Source organism: Carya illinoinensis, chromosome 2 (assembly GCF_018687715.1).
Source record: "Carya illinoinensis cultivar Pawnee chromosome 2, C.illinoinensisPawnee_v1, whole genome shotgun sequence".
NCBI lineage: Eukaryota > Viridiplantae > Streptophyta > Magnoliopsida > Fagales > Juglandaceae > Carya > Carya illinoinensis.
Genome location: NC_056753.1, coordinates 35,538,261 through 35,558,887, shown reverse-complemented (window position 1 = coordinate 35,558,887; position 20,627 = coordinate 35,538,261). Strand labels below are relative to the sequence as shown.

The following is a 20,627-nucleotide window of genomic DNA, read 5'->3' as shown; positions in this document are numbered from 1 at the left end:
ATTGATTACAGAAAAATATCATAACTAATTTTGGAGTTTTATTATCTTCAAATTGTAGGCTTACTTATGTAATGCATTTTAAGGGCTAGTTTGGGTACTGGGATATTCTAATAATACTTCACTACTATTTATTATTTTATTATTATTATTTACATATTTTTTATTATTTTTTACTACTATTCAATATTTTTTATTCATATATTTCAACTAATTTATATTCAAATACATATCAATAAGACTTACAAAATATTACTTTTCATATATCAACTTAAATCATTTAAAATTACCTCAGCATCAAAATGCAATCTTAGTGTGCAAGTATTGAACAATCAATTTAAAGAAAAACAAGATTTAAATATACTTCGTTTTTATATACTGACTGTAAAATTTATGCATTTAAGGATTCATTGGGAAACAAAATTATTTATCATATATTATAAAGTTATTTCACTGCTATTTAATAATTATTTACTAACTATTTCATTATAATTTATAAAATACTTAATTACTATTAATAAATATTTTAAAATATTTTTAATAGGATCATAAAATATACAAATGATTTTCTATTTTAAAAATTTAGAGATATTGGGCCTCTGTTGAAGATAGCGGGCCTACCTAGTTGAGTGGTCTTTCATTTCAGTGCCACGTCATCGGTTGTAGAAGATATCGGGTTGAGAGTTGTTAATTGGTTGTAGACGTATAAGAATTTTTTTTCTCCCTTTCCTTATTTGTACCTATTAGAAGAAAGATATATCACAATCCTGCTACATATAATCAATTAATTAGTATGGGTGTAAGAAACTTTTCATTTTTTTTTTTTTTGGATTTCCCTTATCTAATTGGTAAGATATATTAAAATTTTGTTACATACAATCAATTATGCATATTCATTACACATTTCATTAATGTTACAGAACTCAACAATTAGTAGGGGTATAAGAAACCTTTTATTTTTTGTTCTCTTTTTCTGGTTGGTACTCATTAGAAGGCAAACATATTATAATTCTGTTACATATAATCAATAACATATATTTTCTATGTATTCTACTAATATAATAAAACTTATTAAGTATTTTATATTAAAAATGTGAGTCAATTACGTGTACTTTTTATATATTTTACTGATGTGACAGAACTCAATAATTATTTTATATTAAAAAAATAATAATATAACTAATCACGTCGGCTTGTATATAAAAAAATATATAAAAATAATTATATATAATTTTTTTCCTGTATATTAGCATCAGCATTCAATATTGGCAGCTATGCCAGCTAAAGGTGAATATTTAGAAGAGAAATAATATTTATAATTGTGATTGTATAAGTGGCATACAGTCATTTTAAAAAAAATAAATTAATATGAAACTTATATAAAAAAAATTAATTTTTTAATCGTAAATCTTACTTTTTTTTTTAAATAATTATATGATATTTATAATTTCACAATTATATATAACATTAAGATATTTAGAATAGTTAATAAAGCATGGCGGCAAAGTGTCCCATAAAGTATGCTTCTGGATGATATGGTTCCGCGGTTGCAATTGCATTACAGTATGAATTATTGTTTTGCGGACAAGGACCACGTGGTTGCAGCAGGCAAAGGCGACCACACGTGGGTTTGACTAAGGAGGGAATCGTCATTCGCCAAGCCGAGTCCCCCGCTCACCCGCTGAGGCTGCTCTAACCGCTGGGCACTGGGTCCACGAATCTCTGATACCCATCCGTATAAAGCGAATGACATTCAATACAGTCTCCTTACTTCAAAATCACATTTTTTAAACATTAATTTTGTATATAAAAAAAACTCTCACATTCAATTATACATCTTTAAATTAAATAATAATAAATTTTTTTAATTTTTTATTTGTTTAAATTATTATTTTTATATATTTTATAATTAATATAATTCGTTTAAAAATACCAATTCTATACATCAAAACATTACCAATTTTATATATCACAATAACTAATTTTATCAATAAATATTAATATATATTAAAAAACATTATATATCATCAACTTAAGGAAAATGATACATATAGGGGACTTCGTGCAGAGATTGCGCACGAACGCTACGTGGGAAATAATACGATATATTTTGCACGAATAATCCATTCAGATTCCCTCATCGTTATTCCTCCTTCATTTTCATTGTCCTCGATTCTCATCATCGTTTATCTCTTACATTCTCACAATCCATTTGCAGCTAAGACCCAAGATAGGTTTCAGAACATCCTCCATCTCCTTAATTCTCACTGTCCTCCATCTCTAAATAGCAGCTAAGACCCGAGATGAGTTTTTGAACATTGCAAAAATTTGTAACAACCACAAACTCCCATTTTCATCTTACTGTCCTTAATCGATTTCGACAACTAAGATACTCTCTTTCTCTCTCACACTAGATTTGATTTCGTTTTATTCTTGATTGAATGAGGGCAATTCATTTCTGTAATTAAATTTACAAGTTTTGAAACTCCATCTAGGACTTATTGTAGTTTCCAACGTGGCACCTCTCATGCCTCAAGCTCTCTAACTGTCTTCGAGAAGGTACTTGGTCTGCTCTTTAATTTCTTCAATCCCTTTTTATTGAGCATTCAAATTCAATTTAATATCATTTAAACCCAAGCTAGATTCGTGTTCAATCTAAAATTCACTTATATTATGTTCTTGATTCTATAAATGTATAGGTCAGCATAAATACATGGTGACCATATCAAATAACATTTTTGGTGGCATTGATGCATACCCATGTCCAAATATATCAAAAAAATTATTGGTAGAAGCTATTTGTAAGGGTGATTGGCGGAGGAGTGCAGTGCAACTTAGTCAAGGAACGAGTTGTAGAGGAACAACGCACTCGATGGATTTCGAGAATGGGTTGTGAATATCAGTGATTTTGAGATGAACGTGAATGAGAGAGACGAAAATGGGTTGCAGTTCTTCTAGAGGTAGGGAACTACGAATGCCTCTATTCGTGTTTTGTGCATTTCAATTTTCCAATTCCATTTGTGGGCAATTACCAATTGTTCATCTTCTATTTTCTTTTATTTACTTATAGTTGATGTGGCAATCCTAACTCGTTCATGCGCCTAACCTGCGCCAAGTTCCCTACTCGTAAAAGCACTGTCAACTTAATATAAATTTCATATATCAAAATCATTTTAATACAAATTCCACAAAATTATTTTTAATGGGTAGCAGAGTAAAAAAAAGTAAAATAATATTTAAAAAGTGAATTAGTATTTCTTCAAAATTGAAGAAATATTATTCATCGGTATGCAAAATTTTAAAAATACATAATCTAATGTAGACCAATTTAAAAAAATATTATGCAAATATAAAGATGAATATGAAAATATATAAACCATTATCAATGCTCTTATGGTCCAAATCGAAACAAATGTTCCTCAATTTTTTACGTGAATTTGATTTTTTATTTTAAAAAAATAAATACATAAAATATATTATTCATATAAATATCTTAAATAATATTATTCTCCCATCAACCTTTTTAATTTAAATAATTCAATTTTTAAAATCTTAAAATAATAATATTATTAAAAATAATATTATAATAATATTTTATTTGATTTTTTTAATTAAATTCAACTCGACTGAACTTAATTGAATATCCAAATCGAAATTATCCATTCGGTTAATCAAAACTAAAAATTTCATATCAACTCATCATTATAATTTTTTTAAATTTTTATATAAAAAATAATAAATAATTTAAAATTTAAAATTATAATAAAAAATTAATATTAAAAAATAATATTATAATAATATTTTATTTATTATTATTTAAAAGATCTCACCACATCACGTATCATTTTTATAACCAAACGAAAAAATCTTAAAAAAAATTTGATCATGTGTTGATCTCCGGAAGGCGCGTAATCACTTATCGGATAGAATCAAATGCAAAGTCCGGTTCTGAGATCAAAATGGGACCCAGACGCCGACTCCTAGGCCCAGAAGGAATCAATCAATCATTTGTGGCTCAGGTATCAGTCCGTGATTGTCCTCGGCAATCCTCTGACTCCCTTTGTCTACCTAATATATCCATCCATCCTAAGTTCCATTTCTTTCACGAAATCCTAACCGTCCAATGGCCGCAAAATCTGTACCACGTTTATTTATTTTTATTTTTTTCCCGAGCCCTCGGATGGTAATCGGCCACGCTACGGTAACCTAATCCGATCTCTTGTCGCCACTCCGATGTTCATTCATATGCCAACAAATCACAAAAACCATATCCCACGCGCGCCAGATTGCTGTTCAATAACCCTAAGGTCCAAGACCCTCTGCTTCCGGTCTTTCCTGAGAGTATTAAAAAAAAAAAAAAATCAATAAATCGATAAATCAGTTCATACCAAATCAAACCGGTAAGATTAATCCAATCCTGAATTTAGTTCGGCCAGCTATCAATTTTATTTTTCTTAAAATCGATTAAATCGATTCGATTCTATTTTTTTTTTAAATCAGATCAGATTGGATTAATTTATATTTATATTTTAATTTTTTATTATATATAATATTTATATATAATATATAATTATTTTTATATTAGATGATAAATTACTAATTGATATAATATTAAATTTTAAAATTTTATATCATTTTATTTATTATATTAATAATTATACTAATATTATATAATATATATTAATAATCATATTAATACTATATCACTATATATTATTATAATCTATAATATAATTATAATAATATATTATAATATATTATCACTATAGTATTATATAATATAATATATTATATAATATAATACATTAAATCTAAAAAATTAAATTCAATCGGGTTGAAACCGAAATATCGATTTAAAAGAATAACGAATATATAATCGATTTTAAAAATTACATAACGTATATAAACGGATTCGATCTTAAATTTCATCCAACATTAGACGGAACTGGTTAGACCTTTAGTCTTCCCTAATCCAATATTCCAATTACAGAAGCGCGTGGTTTGGAGCGTGTCAGCATTTTTTTGGGTGTGCGCTCACTTTTCGTGCTCTGCTCTACTTTCCCTGGTTCCAAGAATCTCCGACCATAGCAGCCACAGCATTCGCACACCAAACATCCCGTAAAAGCCCGCTCGTGTTCCCAATATTTTCTCGTTCCCAATTTTATTTCCAATCAAAGATATCCCTCGTTCTCCATAGCTCTTCATCGAGTTTTGGGTAAGAGGAAAATGGGGGAGCCGGTGACTTTCGAGAGCGACGAGGAACTCTCGCTCTTGGCTCAGCCCGACTGTGGTGACGGGTCGTGGCGGTTGAACTTCGACGGGGTCGAGTTATGCCGAGAGCAGAAGGAGAAAAAGCCTCCTCGTGGCCTCCACGACTGCCTGGGGGTTTTAGGTATTTTCACTATTCTTCGTGGTTGGTCATTTGTTGATGATCTTTCTCTTTTGGTCTTTAATGGCGATATTCTATTACGAGTTTTTGGTCTGTTGGGTATTTTGCTTGTTTTGGTGTTATTTCTATAGTTATGTCCCTCCAAATTAGTGTATTAATTGCTTTATTTCGCTTTGCTTTTACCTTATTTTCAGTTGGCAGGCGGTGGGAGTTAGTTGATTCTCAGTGTTTCCCCATATCTTTAAATGTATATGAACCAGTGGTTGTTATGTATGGGAAAAAGCCTATGGGTGTTTTGAGCTTTAGTTTGCTTTGCCATATGTAAGACGCGGTACAAATTCCTGGGTAGAAAATTGGTGAGAATTAGGTGACAATTCTGGATTCTGCTTTAAACTGTTGGTGGAGGCGTTGAGACTTGGATTATTATTATTATTTTTTTTGGGGGGGGGGGGGGGGGAGGGGTCTTCTTAGCTCACGAGTTGCTTGCTTGGTTGGATGGTTCAGGTTGTTTTTGTGTGTTGGCATGTTTGATATTTTGTTCTCTCATGTAAGCAAAAGTAGGGATTTTGGATCGTAGATAGCATCCTATAAGCCGCCAAGATGGAAGAACAGAATACTTTAATCTTTTAGAGGTTTGAGAGGTTTAACAGTTCAGCATAGTATGATTTAATGAATAGTTTCGCAAGAAATCCTTGTATATTTGAGAAGTCACTAATTTTCTTCTAAAAGGTTTAAAAGCCGCTGATTGCATAGCCTGAGTGTGTCACTGGTTAAGTCCAAATAATAGTGGGAGAGGAAGATACTATGACTTGGAGAGACCGGGCAAGTGAATTGATTGGAATGATTCTTCAAATAATATAACTCACAATCAAGACTTCAGAGATATCATACGAATGCCTCTCAATGGTTTTGCTTGATGGCTTCAGGTCCTGAAGACAATGTGGCTGACTACTATCAGCAGCAGGTAGAAATGCTCGAGGGCTTTAATGAAATGGATGCCTTAGCAGAGCGTGGCTTTATTCCTGGGATGTCAAAGGTTCATATGATCATTGCAATTTTCAATTCCTTAAGCTTTTATTTGTTTACATTTGGCTCTGGCTCTGGAGCTGAAAACTATAATCGTGCTATTGTTATTGTCAGGAAGAGCAAGAGAAGTTGGCTAAAAGCGAAACATTTGCCATCAGAATATCAAATGTTGCAAACATGGCTCTCTTTGCAGCTAAAGTCTACGCATCTGTTCAAAGTGGTTCCTTAGCTATTATTGCATCCACACTGGACTCGCTTCTTGATCTTTTGTCTGGCTTCATCCTGTGGTTTACTGCATTCTCTATGCAAACACCCAACCCTTATCAGTATCCTATTGGAAAGAAACGTATGCAGCCATTGGTAAGTTATCCTCTAAACTTTCTTTGTGATATTCTAATCTATATGCTTAAGTTTACAAATGAACAGTGCAGTGCTGGTGCGGCCCAAGTTTATGCTAAACATGATTATTTTACTTTGCATGCATGTATGGTGCTGACTTAATGCATCCTCATCTTTGTCAAATTACTTTCTACTGGACCATTTTGATTCTAGATAACTAATAACCAATTCCATTGTTTTTGCCTTTTTACTGTTATTTGTAATCGTAGTGTGTGAAACTGATTTTACCAGTAAGACTTGTTATCAGTCACTAGCTGTAGATGGATATCACTTGACTTATATTTGGTTGAATGGACATTGCCTTGAGTAAAATTGCTATTCGTCCATGATTTAATCAATTGAAGGAAGGGAAATTTAATATGTTTACCATGAACGAATGAATGTCTTCTTCATTGCTGTTGTTTTGTACTTATGACATCTGGGAGGTTCATTTTATTTCACTCAAAAGGGAGGGCTCTTGTTTTGCTAAAAAATCTTTGCACTCCTTGCAAGTGTTCATACATGCCTTGCAACATAATATTACTACAGCAGAGTTTGATACATCTCTACAATTTGCAGGGGATCCTTGTATTTGCCTCCGTCATGGCGACTCTTGGACTGCAGATTATCCTGGAGTCGATGCGGATGCTATTCTCTGATGTAAGTGGGTGTTAGTTGCATTCTTAATGTGTTTAGAGCGGTTCATTTTCCATGACTATGATAATTAGAAAGTTCTGAATAGCTGGATGCATTTGGGTCTTGAGATCTTAAACCGTCTCTGATGTTTCTTCTCAATATTTCTGTGCTTCCTATCAGCATGAGTTCGACTTGACCATGAAGCAAGAGCAATGGCTTGTTGGCATTATGCTTTCTGTGACTTTGGTAAAATTCCTTCTGGTTCTTTATTGCCGCTCTTTCACTAATGAGATCGTCAAAGCTTATGCCCAGGATCACTTTTTTGACGTTATCACCAACATTATTGGACTAATTGCTGCTCTGCTTGCAAAATATGTTGATGATTGGATGGACCCCGTTGGAGCTATCGTTGTAAGTCCTCCCTCTTTCTTTCTCTCTTTCTCAGATCTTTTGTTTCTTCTTATGTTCAGCATGGGAGTTGTGCACCTATGCTGTAGTAAATGTTGCTACTGGCATTTCATCTCTCTCTCTCTCTCTCTCTCTCTCTCACAGAGGAGATTTACACTGACATATCACTTTGGACTTGCTACAGCTGGCTTTATACACCATCCGTACATGGTCATTGACAGTGTTGGAAAATGTGAACTCCCTTGTGGGAAGATCAGCTGCTCCAGAATACCTTCAGAAGCTAACTTACCTCTGCTGGAACCACCACAAGGCGGTGAGGCATATTGATACGGTCCGGGCATACACCTTTGGGTCACATTACTTTGTGGAGGTTGACATAGTCTTGCCAGCAGGCATGCCGTTGCAAGAGGCTCACGACATCGGGGAATCATTACAGGAGAAGCTCGAGCTCCTGCCTGAGATAGAGCGTGCCTTTGTACATCTTGATTACGAGTACACTCACAAACCAGAGCATGCTCAGGCAAACTAGTCTCAGTGCAAAAAATTACATAACTTGTCGTAGCTCTCGTAATTCCAAGGCACATTCGATTACAGGTTCCTGTTTCCACCTTTAAGTGTAGCATAAAAATTCTTTTGGCTGTGATGGCCGCAGGTTGGTGGAACTGCCAATACTTGTGGGACGTTTTGTCGCTGGATAACTGACTTGCCCGGGCAATTGTCGGGGCTGGTCCTGTATCTTAACGCGAAACATTGCACATTTAAGTGCACTGCATACATGCCCAAATTTCGTGCAGAGCGAATATAGTTTTCTCAATTTCTCTTAACTTGTGTGATTTCGTCTGATTATTACAATTTTTTTAAATTTTTATATAAAATAAAATAAATAATTTAATTTTCTCAATTTTTAAAATAAAAATAATATTAAAAAATAAATTTTAATAATATTTTATTTAATTTTAAACCTTATTGATCTCGGCGGAAATCCTTTCTTATAAAGTCGAAAAAGTAGAGTTGTTGTATGCTAAAAGACATTTGGCCCTTTAACACGTGCGACGTTCCGGAAACAGTTGCAACTTAGGTGCAGTGTAGCACGAGCTCTATCCCAAAAAAGAACAAGAGTATTTTTATTATTTTTTCATTCGTTTTTTATATTTTAAAATATGTTTTTTAAAAAAATTCATAATATCATTAAAAAAATATTTTTTTAATTATTTTAAAAAAAGGAAACTACTTAGCGTTTTTCTTTATTAAATATATTAAGATAAAAAATGATATTTGTAATTATAATTATACAAACGATGTGTAGTCATTTTAAAAAAAATAAATTAATATAAAATTTATATAAAAAAATTAATTTTTTAATCATAAATTTTAATTTTTTTTAAATAATTATATAACGTTTATAATTTTACGATTATATATAATATTACAATAGATGAAAACGTGTGTTTAATATAATCTGCCAGCGAACAATAGAAACGCACGTGGTTTGGGATTAGTTCAGGACACTGGCAGACTTCCGTCCAAATAATATTGTCCAACTCGCCTTGCATCTACCCTTATTCCCGTCCACATAATTTCCCTATCATTTCCCGGTGAAAGGCCTTTTGCAGTTTTGCCTTTCATCCCGTTTCCCAACATACTTCCAACGACTTGAATTTACTGGCTTTACCTAATGGAGATCAATTTTGGGTAAATATTTGGATGTTTCGATTTGTTTTTTTCACGTAGCTTTGTCACAATTCATTTTGTTTTGAAATTTTGCTATTCTCAATTTAAGTATCAAATATATATTTTTATTTAAACGATTGATTTATCAAATTATTCATTATCTTAATTATTATCATCTTTTTATTATTTTATAATATAAAATTAAATAATTAAATATTATTTATTATATTTTATTTATAAATCTATTATCTAATATCATATTATAAGATGACGATAAAATAAATAAAGAATATATTTTTTCTTTAAAATATATTATTAGTGCAGTTAAAGAGATGATAAAACTTGAGGGAAATATCGTCCTTTTCTAGGCTGTAAAACCTACTTCCTCTTTATTTATTTGAAATTTTGAGCCCAAAGTGTTTGTTTCAGAATTGCCCAAAAAAATGTATATGTAATAGATTTATAGCCGATCTATGATTTCTATACATACATTCGATGTATGAACTCAAAAGTCTCAAACCTACAGTAGCACCCGCCATTTTCTGATCTTCCCCCAGCTAAAATTAACTCAAATTGCTGGGGAGAAAATTCTCGTGGTTTTATTTATTTATTTAAAATGATTTTCTCTTTTTTATGATCATGGGAGTGGACCATCCTGGGCCACCCAAAAGGTACACCGGCCTGAATCACCCGATAGTTAAATGACCAGATGCGGCGGCGGTGCGCATGGAGATAACGTATGCATCGCCCAGCTCACTCAACCTTGCGGCGTCCGACTACTCGATGCCGACGTCGACCCGGTCCGTGAAGATCATTCCGTTGGAGCACCCCAGCACGTCGCCGTCGTCTTCGTCTTCTACTTCATATCCGAGTGCCGTTTTCTCCAAATGGACGTTGAAGCTGCAGAGCATGACCTGGGTCCAGTGGATCGAGCTCCTCCTCCCCTGTTACCGTTGGATTAGGACTTACAAATGGAGGGAGTACCTCCAGATAGATCTCATGGCTGGGACGACCGTCGGTGTCATGCTCGTCCCCCAGGTACTGATATCCTACACTTCCCCATTCCTTCCTTCAAAGACAATGAAAGAAACGAACGCAGCATACAATTATTCGTTGTAGATGATGTTTCCATTGTATTGTTGATTTTACTTCTTTCTCTGCAACCAAACGGAGTTATAATTTCTGTTTGGTTGTTGAGGAAACCGAGGAAAGGAAAGAAAATTAATTCAAAGTTTTCGTTTTGAAAGATAAAGGGCTCAGCTCAACTAAGCTGGACTGTTGTTTTGCAATCGCTTGAGTGGAAAATATGTTCTTGCAAATGATTAATTCAGTCGACATCAAAATATTGAATATTTTTATTTTCCGTTCTCTGCAACTCAAACCTTTCCTTGTGCACGTATTTTTCTGTTGATCGTATGCCTTCCTCTGTTTTCCTGTTGAACCGGCGGTAGAATTATCCAGTCAAACGTTGATTATTAGACAGATTTCTACAGTTCTAGTAGGTGGTTTTATGGAAGTCATGGTCCAGCTGATAATTAATGTTGGAATTAAGGTATTGGATTTTGGCCGTAAGCTTAACTGTTCATGATCTGAAAGCTTATCTCTCTCCCTCCCTCCAATGAAGTTTCAAATGATTGTTTATTCACTATTACAGACCCGAGAATTCCAACGACTGTAACTTTGACCCGACTTGCGTGCTATGTACCAAGCGCTGAGATAATTGATGATTGGTTGGGCGCGATATGAGTCTGATTGCTGTTTCTATACTCTATTCAAACCACTGAAGCATCAATGCTAGTTGATTATAACTTCTAACAATATTAGTGCCGTTTTCTTCCTTGGTTTTTTTTTTTTTTCATTAAGACATGACACCTTATTGGAATGTGATTTGTTTTAATTGAATATTATGATAACATGGATGGATTCAAGTTGTTTTGACTGTATCTTGTGAATGACCAGGCGATGTCTTATGCAAAATTAGCTGGGCTTCAACCAATATATGGACTTTGTAAGTGCTACACTGGATTATAATGTTATTGAAGTTTTTATTTTTAGAAATATCGTCTTGTTATGCGTTGATAATTATTATTGAATTATGATGGAAACCGATATGATTTTTAACATATTAGTGAGAGAGCTTGATTTTGATATAGTGAATGGCAAAATAGATCCATGCAGAACACCAGATTAGACGTGGCTAACTTTACTTTATTGTAATCAAGAATGAGAATCTTCTAATTACGAACTGGTGTAGAGAAGTTTAAAATTGAATTCCCTTGCGGATCAGCTTTTGATTTGGCTCTACTGTGCTCTTCCTGATTAGAGATAAAACTTCTTAGATTTTTCATTTGCCAATTCCTACGAGAGAGTGAAAACTTCATATGATGTGAATTTTGCAAAAGGAAAAAAATCTACTGGGTTTTGAGGACTCTAAATTGTGCCTGTCTTTAATCTTCATCTAACACTTCGTTTTGCTCACTGGACACATTTGGAAGTAGTGTTTCAGTTATGATAGATCTGATTGCTACATACCAACAAACGTTGCTAAATTTCTATTGAATTATATTCTTTTCTTTCACTTTTGTCTACTGTATTATTTTATTTCACCTCTGTACTTTAGATAGACCTCTGATTTTTCCCTATATTAAATCTGCTTATCAAACTTTTGCATTGTTACTTCTGCTTTTGCAAGGAAGACTCTGGTTTTGTGCCTCTATTTGTGTATGCCATATTTGGGTCATCTCGTCAGCTTGCAGTTGGTCCAGTGGCATTGGTCTCTCTCCTGGTTTCTAATGTCTTAAGTGAAATCGTTGATTCATCTGATGAATTATACACAGAACTTGCAATATTGCTGGCGCTTATGGTTGGGATACTGGAATGCATAATGGGTCTCTTGAGGTTCCTTTGCTTATCTTTCTCTTCATGGAAATGTTTACAAAATGTAAATCTGGTCTTGCAGTGGTAGATAATTTTGTTGGTACAGCTTTAAAACCTCAGTAATTGAACATGCTGAGTCATGTGGTGATAGGAAAATATACCTTGTATAATAATATTGATTCTTGGCTTGTGTAGGGCATCATATTATATAAAAAATAATTCTCAAGCTGTATAATGACAGTCTCCTAGCTCACATTGTGGAACACTTGAAAGTTCATATCATTGTTCTTAGGTAGATCGAAAATTTTTTATTGTTAGATTGTCAATCATCTAAAAAGCTTGAGCTTATAGAAAAGGGTAGATTTAATTATTTAATCAATATTCTAACCCCATTCTTTACATGTGGGAATACTCCCTCTCAATAAATAGGGCTAAAGACTAGAAGTCAGGTTTTGAACTTAAGACCATTACTTTAGTCCTATGTTAAATTAATAATTGCTTCAAAAGTTTAAGCTGATAGGATATGATGAACTTAATTGTTTAATAAAATTTTTAGTGTTATAGCACATGAAGCAATGACTTAGTATTTAGTTCGGCCTGTCATTTTGAAGAGTGGAGCAAGGGTTGATGATTTACATGGACCCCAACTCTGGTCACTTCATACATTTTATTTATGTGTCTATTAAATGAAATTTCAGGCTTGGGTGGCTTATTCGTTTCATCAGCCACTCTGTAATTTCTGGCTTTACAACTGCCTCAGCCGTCGTGATTGCGCTATCTCAAGCAAAATACTTTTTGGGATATGATATAGTACGGAGTAGCAAGATTGTGCCATTGATTAAGAGCATCATAGCTGGGATAGATGGGGTATGCTTTGCATGCTCAAGTCGTCTATCCTTCATATATTAGTTTATTTGTATGTTTGCTGATCTGTACATTTCCCATTCGTTCCTAACGTTGCCTGATCCTAGCCTACCTGTGGCGGTCAGTGGCTTCTTAACTAATAGGAGCCATGAAGGGTAATGGAATATTGGGAGCAGCTTTCAGCAGCATGTCAGTGCCTTGCTTTGTGATGGAGACATGTTTTTCGTGTGGCTAATAATATTGCTTATTTCTTTGCTAAAGATGGTGCTCAAGGTTCTGATAGAGATGTTCATAACCCAAAATGATAAGACATGTATTATGATTTAAATGATGTTCCATGAGAAGTGAGGGACGTTTTGGCCATTGGAAAAACTTGTCCCCCTTTCATGAGATGTTAATAATCCGTTGTTTTGTGGAGGATAGGGTAGTTGTACAGGTTGTAATTTTTTTTTATCTTTTTGCTTGGTGTACTGAGGTTTGCTCATAACCCAAAATGAGCTGCTATAGGAAAATTGATTGGTTTTTATTAAAAGAAAAAACTAATAGGAGCCTGTCAGAAATATGAGGCTGTGAAGATCTTTTTCTCTATAAGATCAAATGTGGAGGCTTCTAGGATTATATAAAACAATCCCTTCAAACTTATTTTTCAATTTTAAAAAGTCCTAGGAGTTCATTTGGAATGTGGAATTACTGAAATTTGGAAGCTGAAGTGAAATAAAAAGATTGGGAAAATGGGTAGTTTGCATTGGTAATTTGCCAACTTCAGTCGGCTCTGTTGCCTAGCATGCCATGGTTTTCAGCATTGAATTAGTGATGTAGTATTGATAACTAAATATTTCTATCCTAAGTTATTCATTTTAGCATACCCACGCTGCCTTGCATATTTGCTCATCAGTTCCATTTTTAACAACAGGAGGTTTTTCTTTTTGTAGTTTTCATGGCCTCCTTTTGTAATGGGATCCATAATACTTGCAATACTTCTGGTCATGAAGCACCTGGTACGAATTCATTGTCTTTGTTCTGAAGGGACATTTGTCTTTACCTGTAATCTAGTTATGATTTTGACATTTCATGTGTAGGGGAAAACAAGGAAGTACTTGCGATTCCTGAGAGCTGCAGGTCCCCTGACAGCAGTCGTTCTGGGAACGACTTTTGTGAAAATATTTCATCCCTCTTCCATATCTTTGGTGAGAATGGCATATGTTAGACTCTATTTAACTTAATGGGTATCAGATCTAGTAATATTGTCATGGAAATATTACTAGTTTAATGCTTCTGGATTAATGTATTAAAGATGTCCATGTTTGCTCATATGATATCAATTAGAAAGTAGTAATCATGAATCTATAATAGAAAAGAACCTATTCTAGTAACATTTATGAATTCTCATCTGCATAACCATGATTTAGGTGGAAGTGACTATATAATGGCAATTCTTATTCCTTCAATCCTAACAATACATATCCTTTATATATATATATATATATCACTTCTCCAACATGCGGAAAAGTCGTATCTTTCTACTGCTTAATTTTAGGGATCTCTAACGCACTACAACATTGTTAATCTCAATTATTGGTCATAAACTAGCATGCATAGGCGATGCTCTTATATATGTCTAGTATACCTGGGCTCTTGCCTATTCTGATGATTAATAAAATTTTATTTACCAATAAAAAAAATTTTGGTCATAACTTATGCTACTTTCTGCATGATATAATCACGGTCTAAAGCAGCATCATGTGAAGACAAAAAACTTTTACTAAAATTGCTAGTCATGTGTTCATTTTTTTAATGTTTCCTTTTACTTGTCTTAATGTTTTATCTATCTTAGACCAATAACGTCTCAACAAGACTGACAAAGGATACTTGGTGTTGTCTTAGGTAGGAGATATACCTCAGGGCCTCCCAGGATTTTCTGTACCCAAAAGTTTTGGGTATGTAACATCTTTGATTCCAACTGCTCTTGTCATCACTGGTGTAGCTATATTGGTAAGAGGCATTGCATCGATTATTCATCATGTATATTTTTCTTAGATTTAACTGTAGTACTAATGAAAATTATGTTACATCTTTAACTCTAGGAATCTGTGGGGATTGCAAAAGCATTGGCAGCAAAGAATGGATATGAGTTGGACTCAAATCAAGAGGTATGCCTTTAAAAGGCAGAATGCAGACGTCATTAGATGTGTGAATATATGCAACTTAGATATTTGCACAAGGTCAACTGTTTGGCAAGCATGAAGGCCTGTACTCAGTTAAATATGCATGCAAATGAACCATTACCCATCCACCCCCTCCAAAAAAACAAAAAGGAAGCATGTACATTTTTTGCCATTTGTAGCAGTTTAAACTCTTCTTTTCCAATGGGCTCAACTGCAATTTGCGGATGGATCAATATTCTAAATTTCCCTTTAAAAAGTGGCTAGATAGGGAATGTAATGTCTAAAATCCAGTCATTTTCACACGTTTTCTAGTCTTTGTTTTATGATCTCAGATCAGCTAATTTTGTATGAAGTGCACGATATCCTACCTTTTGACTGCATCATGATTCAAATCTTGAATTTTGCTTCTCTTTTTTGTGTGATTAATTTCTGTGATGTTCCTTGACATGCTGCATGCAGTCAAATAATTTAATTGGTTTATGGGAATGAAGTTTTGACTACACAAATATTAATATATATGCTCTTATTACAATGATGTGAACAATGTGTTTCATTTTGATACCAAACCAAAAATAAAACTTCTTTCCATAGCTATGTGGAAAGTGGGATATATTTTGAGAGTAATGCTATACAGTCTAATGGTGTGCAAGCCCCGTGCAGGCCTTTTTAAAAAAAGTAGGGCCCATCATGGAAAGTGGGTTGTTTCATGATGGTTCCCTAGTATGCCCCACTTAACTGCACAGGGCTTGCATACCTTTTTTTTTATAAGTAAGAGATAAATTTTATTGATAACAGGGCTTGCCATAACTTAGGACTATACAATCATTTTCCATATTTCAGTTGATTTTCAGCTTCTTTTAAAATGCTTTCATTCAGTTCATATTTTGTGGCTTTTCTATCTATATAATGTGGCAACTAGTCCTTGGGCACACCATACACGAAATTAAGAGGAATACTCAAATGAGAACCTTATGGACCAAGTTAAATATAGTGGCATTTTTTATTCTTATGTTTTTTGGTTTTAGTTTTCATTTGTGAGGCATTTCTCCTTGCCATAGCCCATATCTTCATGTAGTTCAATGAGAAAACAATTTTTAAATTCATCACGAGTAGGTTTAATCAGCTAAAAACCTGGTCTCTTAGTTGTGCCAATTAACTTCTCTTTCTTGTAAAATAATAAATTTCTTGTTATTTTCAGCATCTTTTACTACATATAAGAGTCTCCGCTTTTGTTTATTTTTCCTTCCCCCCATGAAATTAAAATGGAATTCAATGGAGTTGATAATGTAGCTTGACAGAAACTGGTATCATAAACGTCAAACATGAGGCATAGGATACAATCTGCAATTTATTTACCATTTGTGGCTCATAATTCCTTGGATGGCACTGCCCATCTAACAAAATGACAGGACTGAACAATTTATTTCCATTGATCATGAAGTTTTTGTTTAGATGTGATGGTTTATTTTAGAAAATGCTATATTATGTACTGGGAAAAAAGAAAAAAAGAAAAAAGAACTGGGTGGTGTTGATCTTTTATGGTGGTAAATAGCTATTTTATATCAGGACATTGTGCAATCGTTGTTTTGAGCAAAGAAATATCTAATGAATATTCTATTTGTTTTAAACAGTTGTTTGGTCTTGGAGTAGCCAACATTATGGGTTCATTCTTTTCAGCATACCCTACCACAGGTGATACTTCTGCAAGATTCTAAGATCTGCAACATGAGTCCATGTTTCATAATTAGCTACGAGTGTTTACAGAAATGATGTCTTCATTCATTGTAATTTTATTTATCCCTACAGTTTTTACCAAACATACCTACTTATTAGAAATAGGGTCATGTTTTTTTAATATGACGTGCAGGTTCCTTTTCTAGGTCTGCTGTGAATCATGAAAGTGGAGCAAAAACTGGCTTATCTGGCATTGTCTCCGGAACCATAATGGGTTGTGCCCTTTTATTCTTGACTCCATTGTTTGAATACATACCCCAGGTTTGTTTCAACTTCAACACATTGCTTTTCTCAGTAGGGATGCAACTTGCAGGTCATGTTTGATAGCATGTTCTGCCATGCCCTTATTCTTAGGGGTTCCTGGTTTGAACAGCACAGTTTGCTTATTGCCTTATCAATGATTTATTATGGGAACCATGGTCTAGGAAGTTGACATGTTATACAATGAGTTACTATCTATACTGCTGCGTATCCTTTCTGTTCTCTTGCCTTCCAAACTTGAATGGAACACTAACCATGTTTTTGTGATCTCTTTCATATCAGTGCGCTCTTGCTGCCATTGTGATCTCTGCTGTGATGGGTCTGGTGAGTATTTTTAAAATTCCATGCCGAGGATGCTTACTTTGTCAACTTTCTTTAATTGTTAGACCATTGAATTTGCAAGGTATATATAAGCTGACATTTATCAGACTAGGACTGGTAACCACCATTACCATGTTCAGATTAAAACTTTTTACGTTTTTCTTTTGGATGTATTGTTCCAGGTGGATTACAATGAGGCTATATTCTTATGGCGAGTAGATAAGAAAGATTTTCTTCTTTGGACCATTACTTGCACTACAACATTGTTCCTTGGTATTGAGATCGGTGTCCTTGTTGGGGTGAGCACTTGATACAGTTTACCATATTAGTTTGCATTTTGACTCGTATATTAATGCATCCAATATATTTCAAAGCTTTGTGCCACAAATTTCTGGGGCTCTTTAAACTCCCAATATGGCATCCAAAGAAGCTTAGTATCATATTGCATCTATTAATAATCTGAATCTCAGTACATATTTCTTGAAATTATTTTCTGAACTCTATTTATACCAAAAACAAAAAAAACGGTTTGTTCAAGCTTTTCCTGCCCTAAACATCTAAAAGTAATGTAGCAGTTTTACTTATTTTGTCTAAAAGGGATATTTCACATGATTCGATATTGCAGAAGGTTTAAACTAGAGACATAATAGATATACCTTGCATAAACATGTAGGTTGGTGTTTCGCTTGCTTTTGTTATCCACGAATCAGCAAATCCACATATTGGTAAGTAGCTTGATTTATTTGGTGTATGTGTATTTACATGTACCATGGTGTTCTCTGCATTACAGAATATTATTCAAATGCTTGCTTAGATAAGTCAGTTTTCATAACCACTTCGTTCTGTTCTGCCTAGAGGACATAATTCCCTAGTGGGCTCTGGTAGTAGAAAGTTTCTTTTTACTCGGTGGGTTTCAGCTAGAAATAAAAACCAGGAGCTCAATACTGGTGCAGTTTCAATTTGCAACCGTGTTTGGTTTCAGCGTATTGATACCTGTATCTTCTAATTGTTAATTTGGGTTGTACTGCAGCTGTCTTGGGGCGTCTTCCAGGCACTACTGTTTATCGAAACACTCAACAGTATCCAGAAGCATACACATACAATGGAATTGTGGTGGTTCGGATTGATGCTCCTATATATTTTGCGAACATAAGTTACATAAAGGAAAGGTAAAGATTATTGTTATTTATATTGAAAAAATCCAATAATAGTGACAATTCCCATTGTATATCTTAATTCATATTGCTAATAGTCACAGTTGATTTGTGCTTACCAGTTTCTGCAATTTAAAGATGATATCTAACCCATACATATATCGTCTATCAGGCTACGGGAATATGAAATTGTTGTTGATAGATCTACTAGTCGAGGACCGGAAGTTGAAAGAGTTTACTTCGTTATTATAGAGATGGCACGTAAGTCTTTTTCAGCTTCTTTGAGTTTTATCTGCAGTACTGTTCTGGGTCATTATTCATGCTGAAGCATTCATGATGTCTTATTTACTCCAGTTAAAATTATTTCCTCCATATGAGTGCATAAAAGTAATGTCGTTTGTAGATACATTACAATACTGTCATGTAGTGTCAGATGAAGAATGCTTAACTGATGACGATAAACAATTCACGTTGAGTTGTTCATTAAACTAAATTTTTTTCTTTTTCGTTTTTCTTTTGTCATGAATAAATTGTGTCGCCCTTCCTTATTGATCCAGAGTTCAAAGTGAGTTATTTTTTCTTTATTGTTATTGCAGCTGTAACATATATAGATTCCAGTGCTGTTCAAGCTTTGAAAGACTTGCATCAGGAGTACAAATCACGTGACATCCAGGTTAAATATCCCCTATTAAATGAGTCTAAAAATGTTCTTTTTTTCTTTTTTAGCACTCTGAATCTCTCAATACCATGATCGTAATGTTATTGGCAATGTCTCTGTTCTTTGCAGATGGCCATTTCCAATCCAAATAGAGAAGTTCTGCTCACCTTATCAAGATCTGGTGTTGTTGATCTGATTGGTAAGGAGTTTTACTTTGTGAGAGTGCATGATGCTGTTCAAGTTTGCCTTCAGCATGTTCAGAGCTTGAAAGAAACGTCAAAGACATCATCAGATCCTCAGCCTGATGATGATAAACCAAATTTATTTCAGAGATTATGGAAACCGAGAGGGGAGGATTTGGCAATTGCCAACTTGGAGTCGGGCAGCCTGGAATCGGAGCCATTACTGTCCCGAAAGTCTTGAGAATTGCTTGATTATTTTATATTTATAATAAAATGCCAATAATAAAATTTTAGATCGTTTCTTCTAATTAGGTTTCCTTTGCTATATTATATAAACAATCAACTGTTGGCTGAGCTTCAGCACTTCCAAAGAGATGGGGAGTTGACTAGATGGGGGTTGGGAAAAAGTAGGATGCCCGCAGGGTGTAGCTACTTAGGTTTCTTGTATGCAATGCTGATTTATATATTGGTACAAACTCCTCTACAAGCAATATTGCCTCTCTGCAATTGTCACAGTTGAAATAAGTTTGATTTACTTCCAATTTGAGCAGGAGCTGTTGTTTAAGAGGGTGTGGGGGTACAGACTTGAGTAACTTATTTTGCAATTTTTAATATTTATAAAAAAATAAATTAAACCTAAGATTATGTTGCACGGAGCTAAGGCAAATATCCGAGTTGATAAGTACACATTTAGAGCTCGTTTAGATTCAGAGTATTTTATTTCATCTTATCATTATAATTTTATCAAATTTTAATATAAAATATAATAAATAATTCAATTTTTTCAAATCTCAAAATAATAATAATATTAAAAAATAATATTTTAATAATATCTTATTTAATTTCTAATTTTTATTTAAAATCATCTCATCTCATTTTTTTATTTAATTTTTTTTTGAATTCATT

General features: G+C 33.7%; 2 protein-coding genes across 3 annotated transcripts; both read left to right on the top strand.

Annotated features, from left to right (window-relative positions):
* The first annotated feature begins 4,942 nt into the window (after nt 1-4,942).
* LOC122301369 (metal tolerance protein 11-like) lies at nt 4,943-8,658 on the top strand. The gene is made up of 6 exons (XM_043112655.1): nt 4,943-5,389; nt 6,313-6,422; nt 6,527-6,772; nt 7,370-7,450; nt 7,607-7,837; nt 8,019-8,658. The coding sequence occupies exons 1-6, from the start codon at nt 5,224-5,226 to the stop codon at nt 8,361-8,363; spliced, it is 1,179 nt and encodes a 392-aa protein (XP_042968589.1). The 5' UTR covers nt 4,943-5,223; the 3' UTR covers nt 8,364-8,658.
* A 1,234-nt stretch (nt 8,659-9,892) lies between these two features.
* On the top strand, nt 9,893-20,212 carry LOC122301367 (probable sulfate transporter 4.2). 2 transcript variants are annotated; one of them, XM_043112653.1, is made up of 17 exons: nt 9,893-10,543; nt 11,465-11,513; nt 12,202-12,403; nt 13,081-13,249; nt 14,179-14,244; nt 14,326-14,433; nt 15,131-15,238; nt 15,331-15,396; nt 17,043-17,103; nt 17,279-17,406; nt 17,689-17,730; nt 17,910-18,026; nt 18,401-18,452; nt 18,758-18,896; nt 19,054-19,142; nt 19,478-19,554; nt 19,669-20,212. In XM_043112653.1, exons 1-17 carry the CDS (start codon nt 10,232-10,234, stop codon nt 19,960-19,962), a joined length of 2,079 nt encoding a protein of 692 aa, XP_042968587.1. In that variant the 5' UTR covers nt 9,893-10,231; the 3' UTR covers nt 19,963-20,212. The 2 variants fall into 2 exon arrangements, with proteins under 2 accessions (XP_042968587.1, XP_042968588.1); XM_043112654.1 differs by having other exon boundaries at nt 10,443-10,543; nt 12,198-12,403.
* Nucleotides 20,213-20,627: the final 415 nt, after the last annotated feature.

Bases quoted from the DNA above. Each gene is read 5' to 3' on its own strand.
- LOC122301369 (XM_043112655.1), top strand. From the start codon at position 5,224: ATGGGGGAGCCGGTGACTTTCGAGAGCGACGAGGAACTCTCGCTCTTG. The intron at 6,423-6,526 runs GTTCATATGATC...TGTTATTGTCAG, and splicing joins TTATTCCTGGGATGTCAAAG to GAAGAGCAAGAGAAGTTGGC. The intron at 7,838-8,018 runs GTAAGTCCTCCC...GACTTGCTACAG, and splicing joins ACCCCGTTGGAGCTATCGTT to CTGGCTTTATACACCATCCG.
- LOC122301367 (XM_043112653.1), top strand. From the start codon at position 10,232: ATGGAGATAACGTATGCATCGCCCAGCTCACTCAACCTTGCGGCGTCC. The intron at 17,104-17,278 runs GTGATACTTCTG...TATGACGTGCAG, and splicing joins TTCAGCATACCCTACCACAG to GTTCCTTTTCTAGGTCTGCT. The intron at 19,143-19,477 runs GTAAGTCTTTTT...TTGTTATTGCAG, and splicing joins CGTTATTATAGAGATGGCAC to CTGTAACATATATAGATTCC.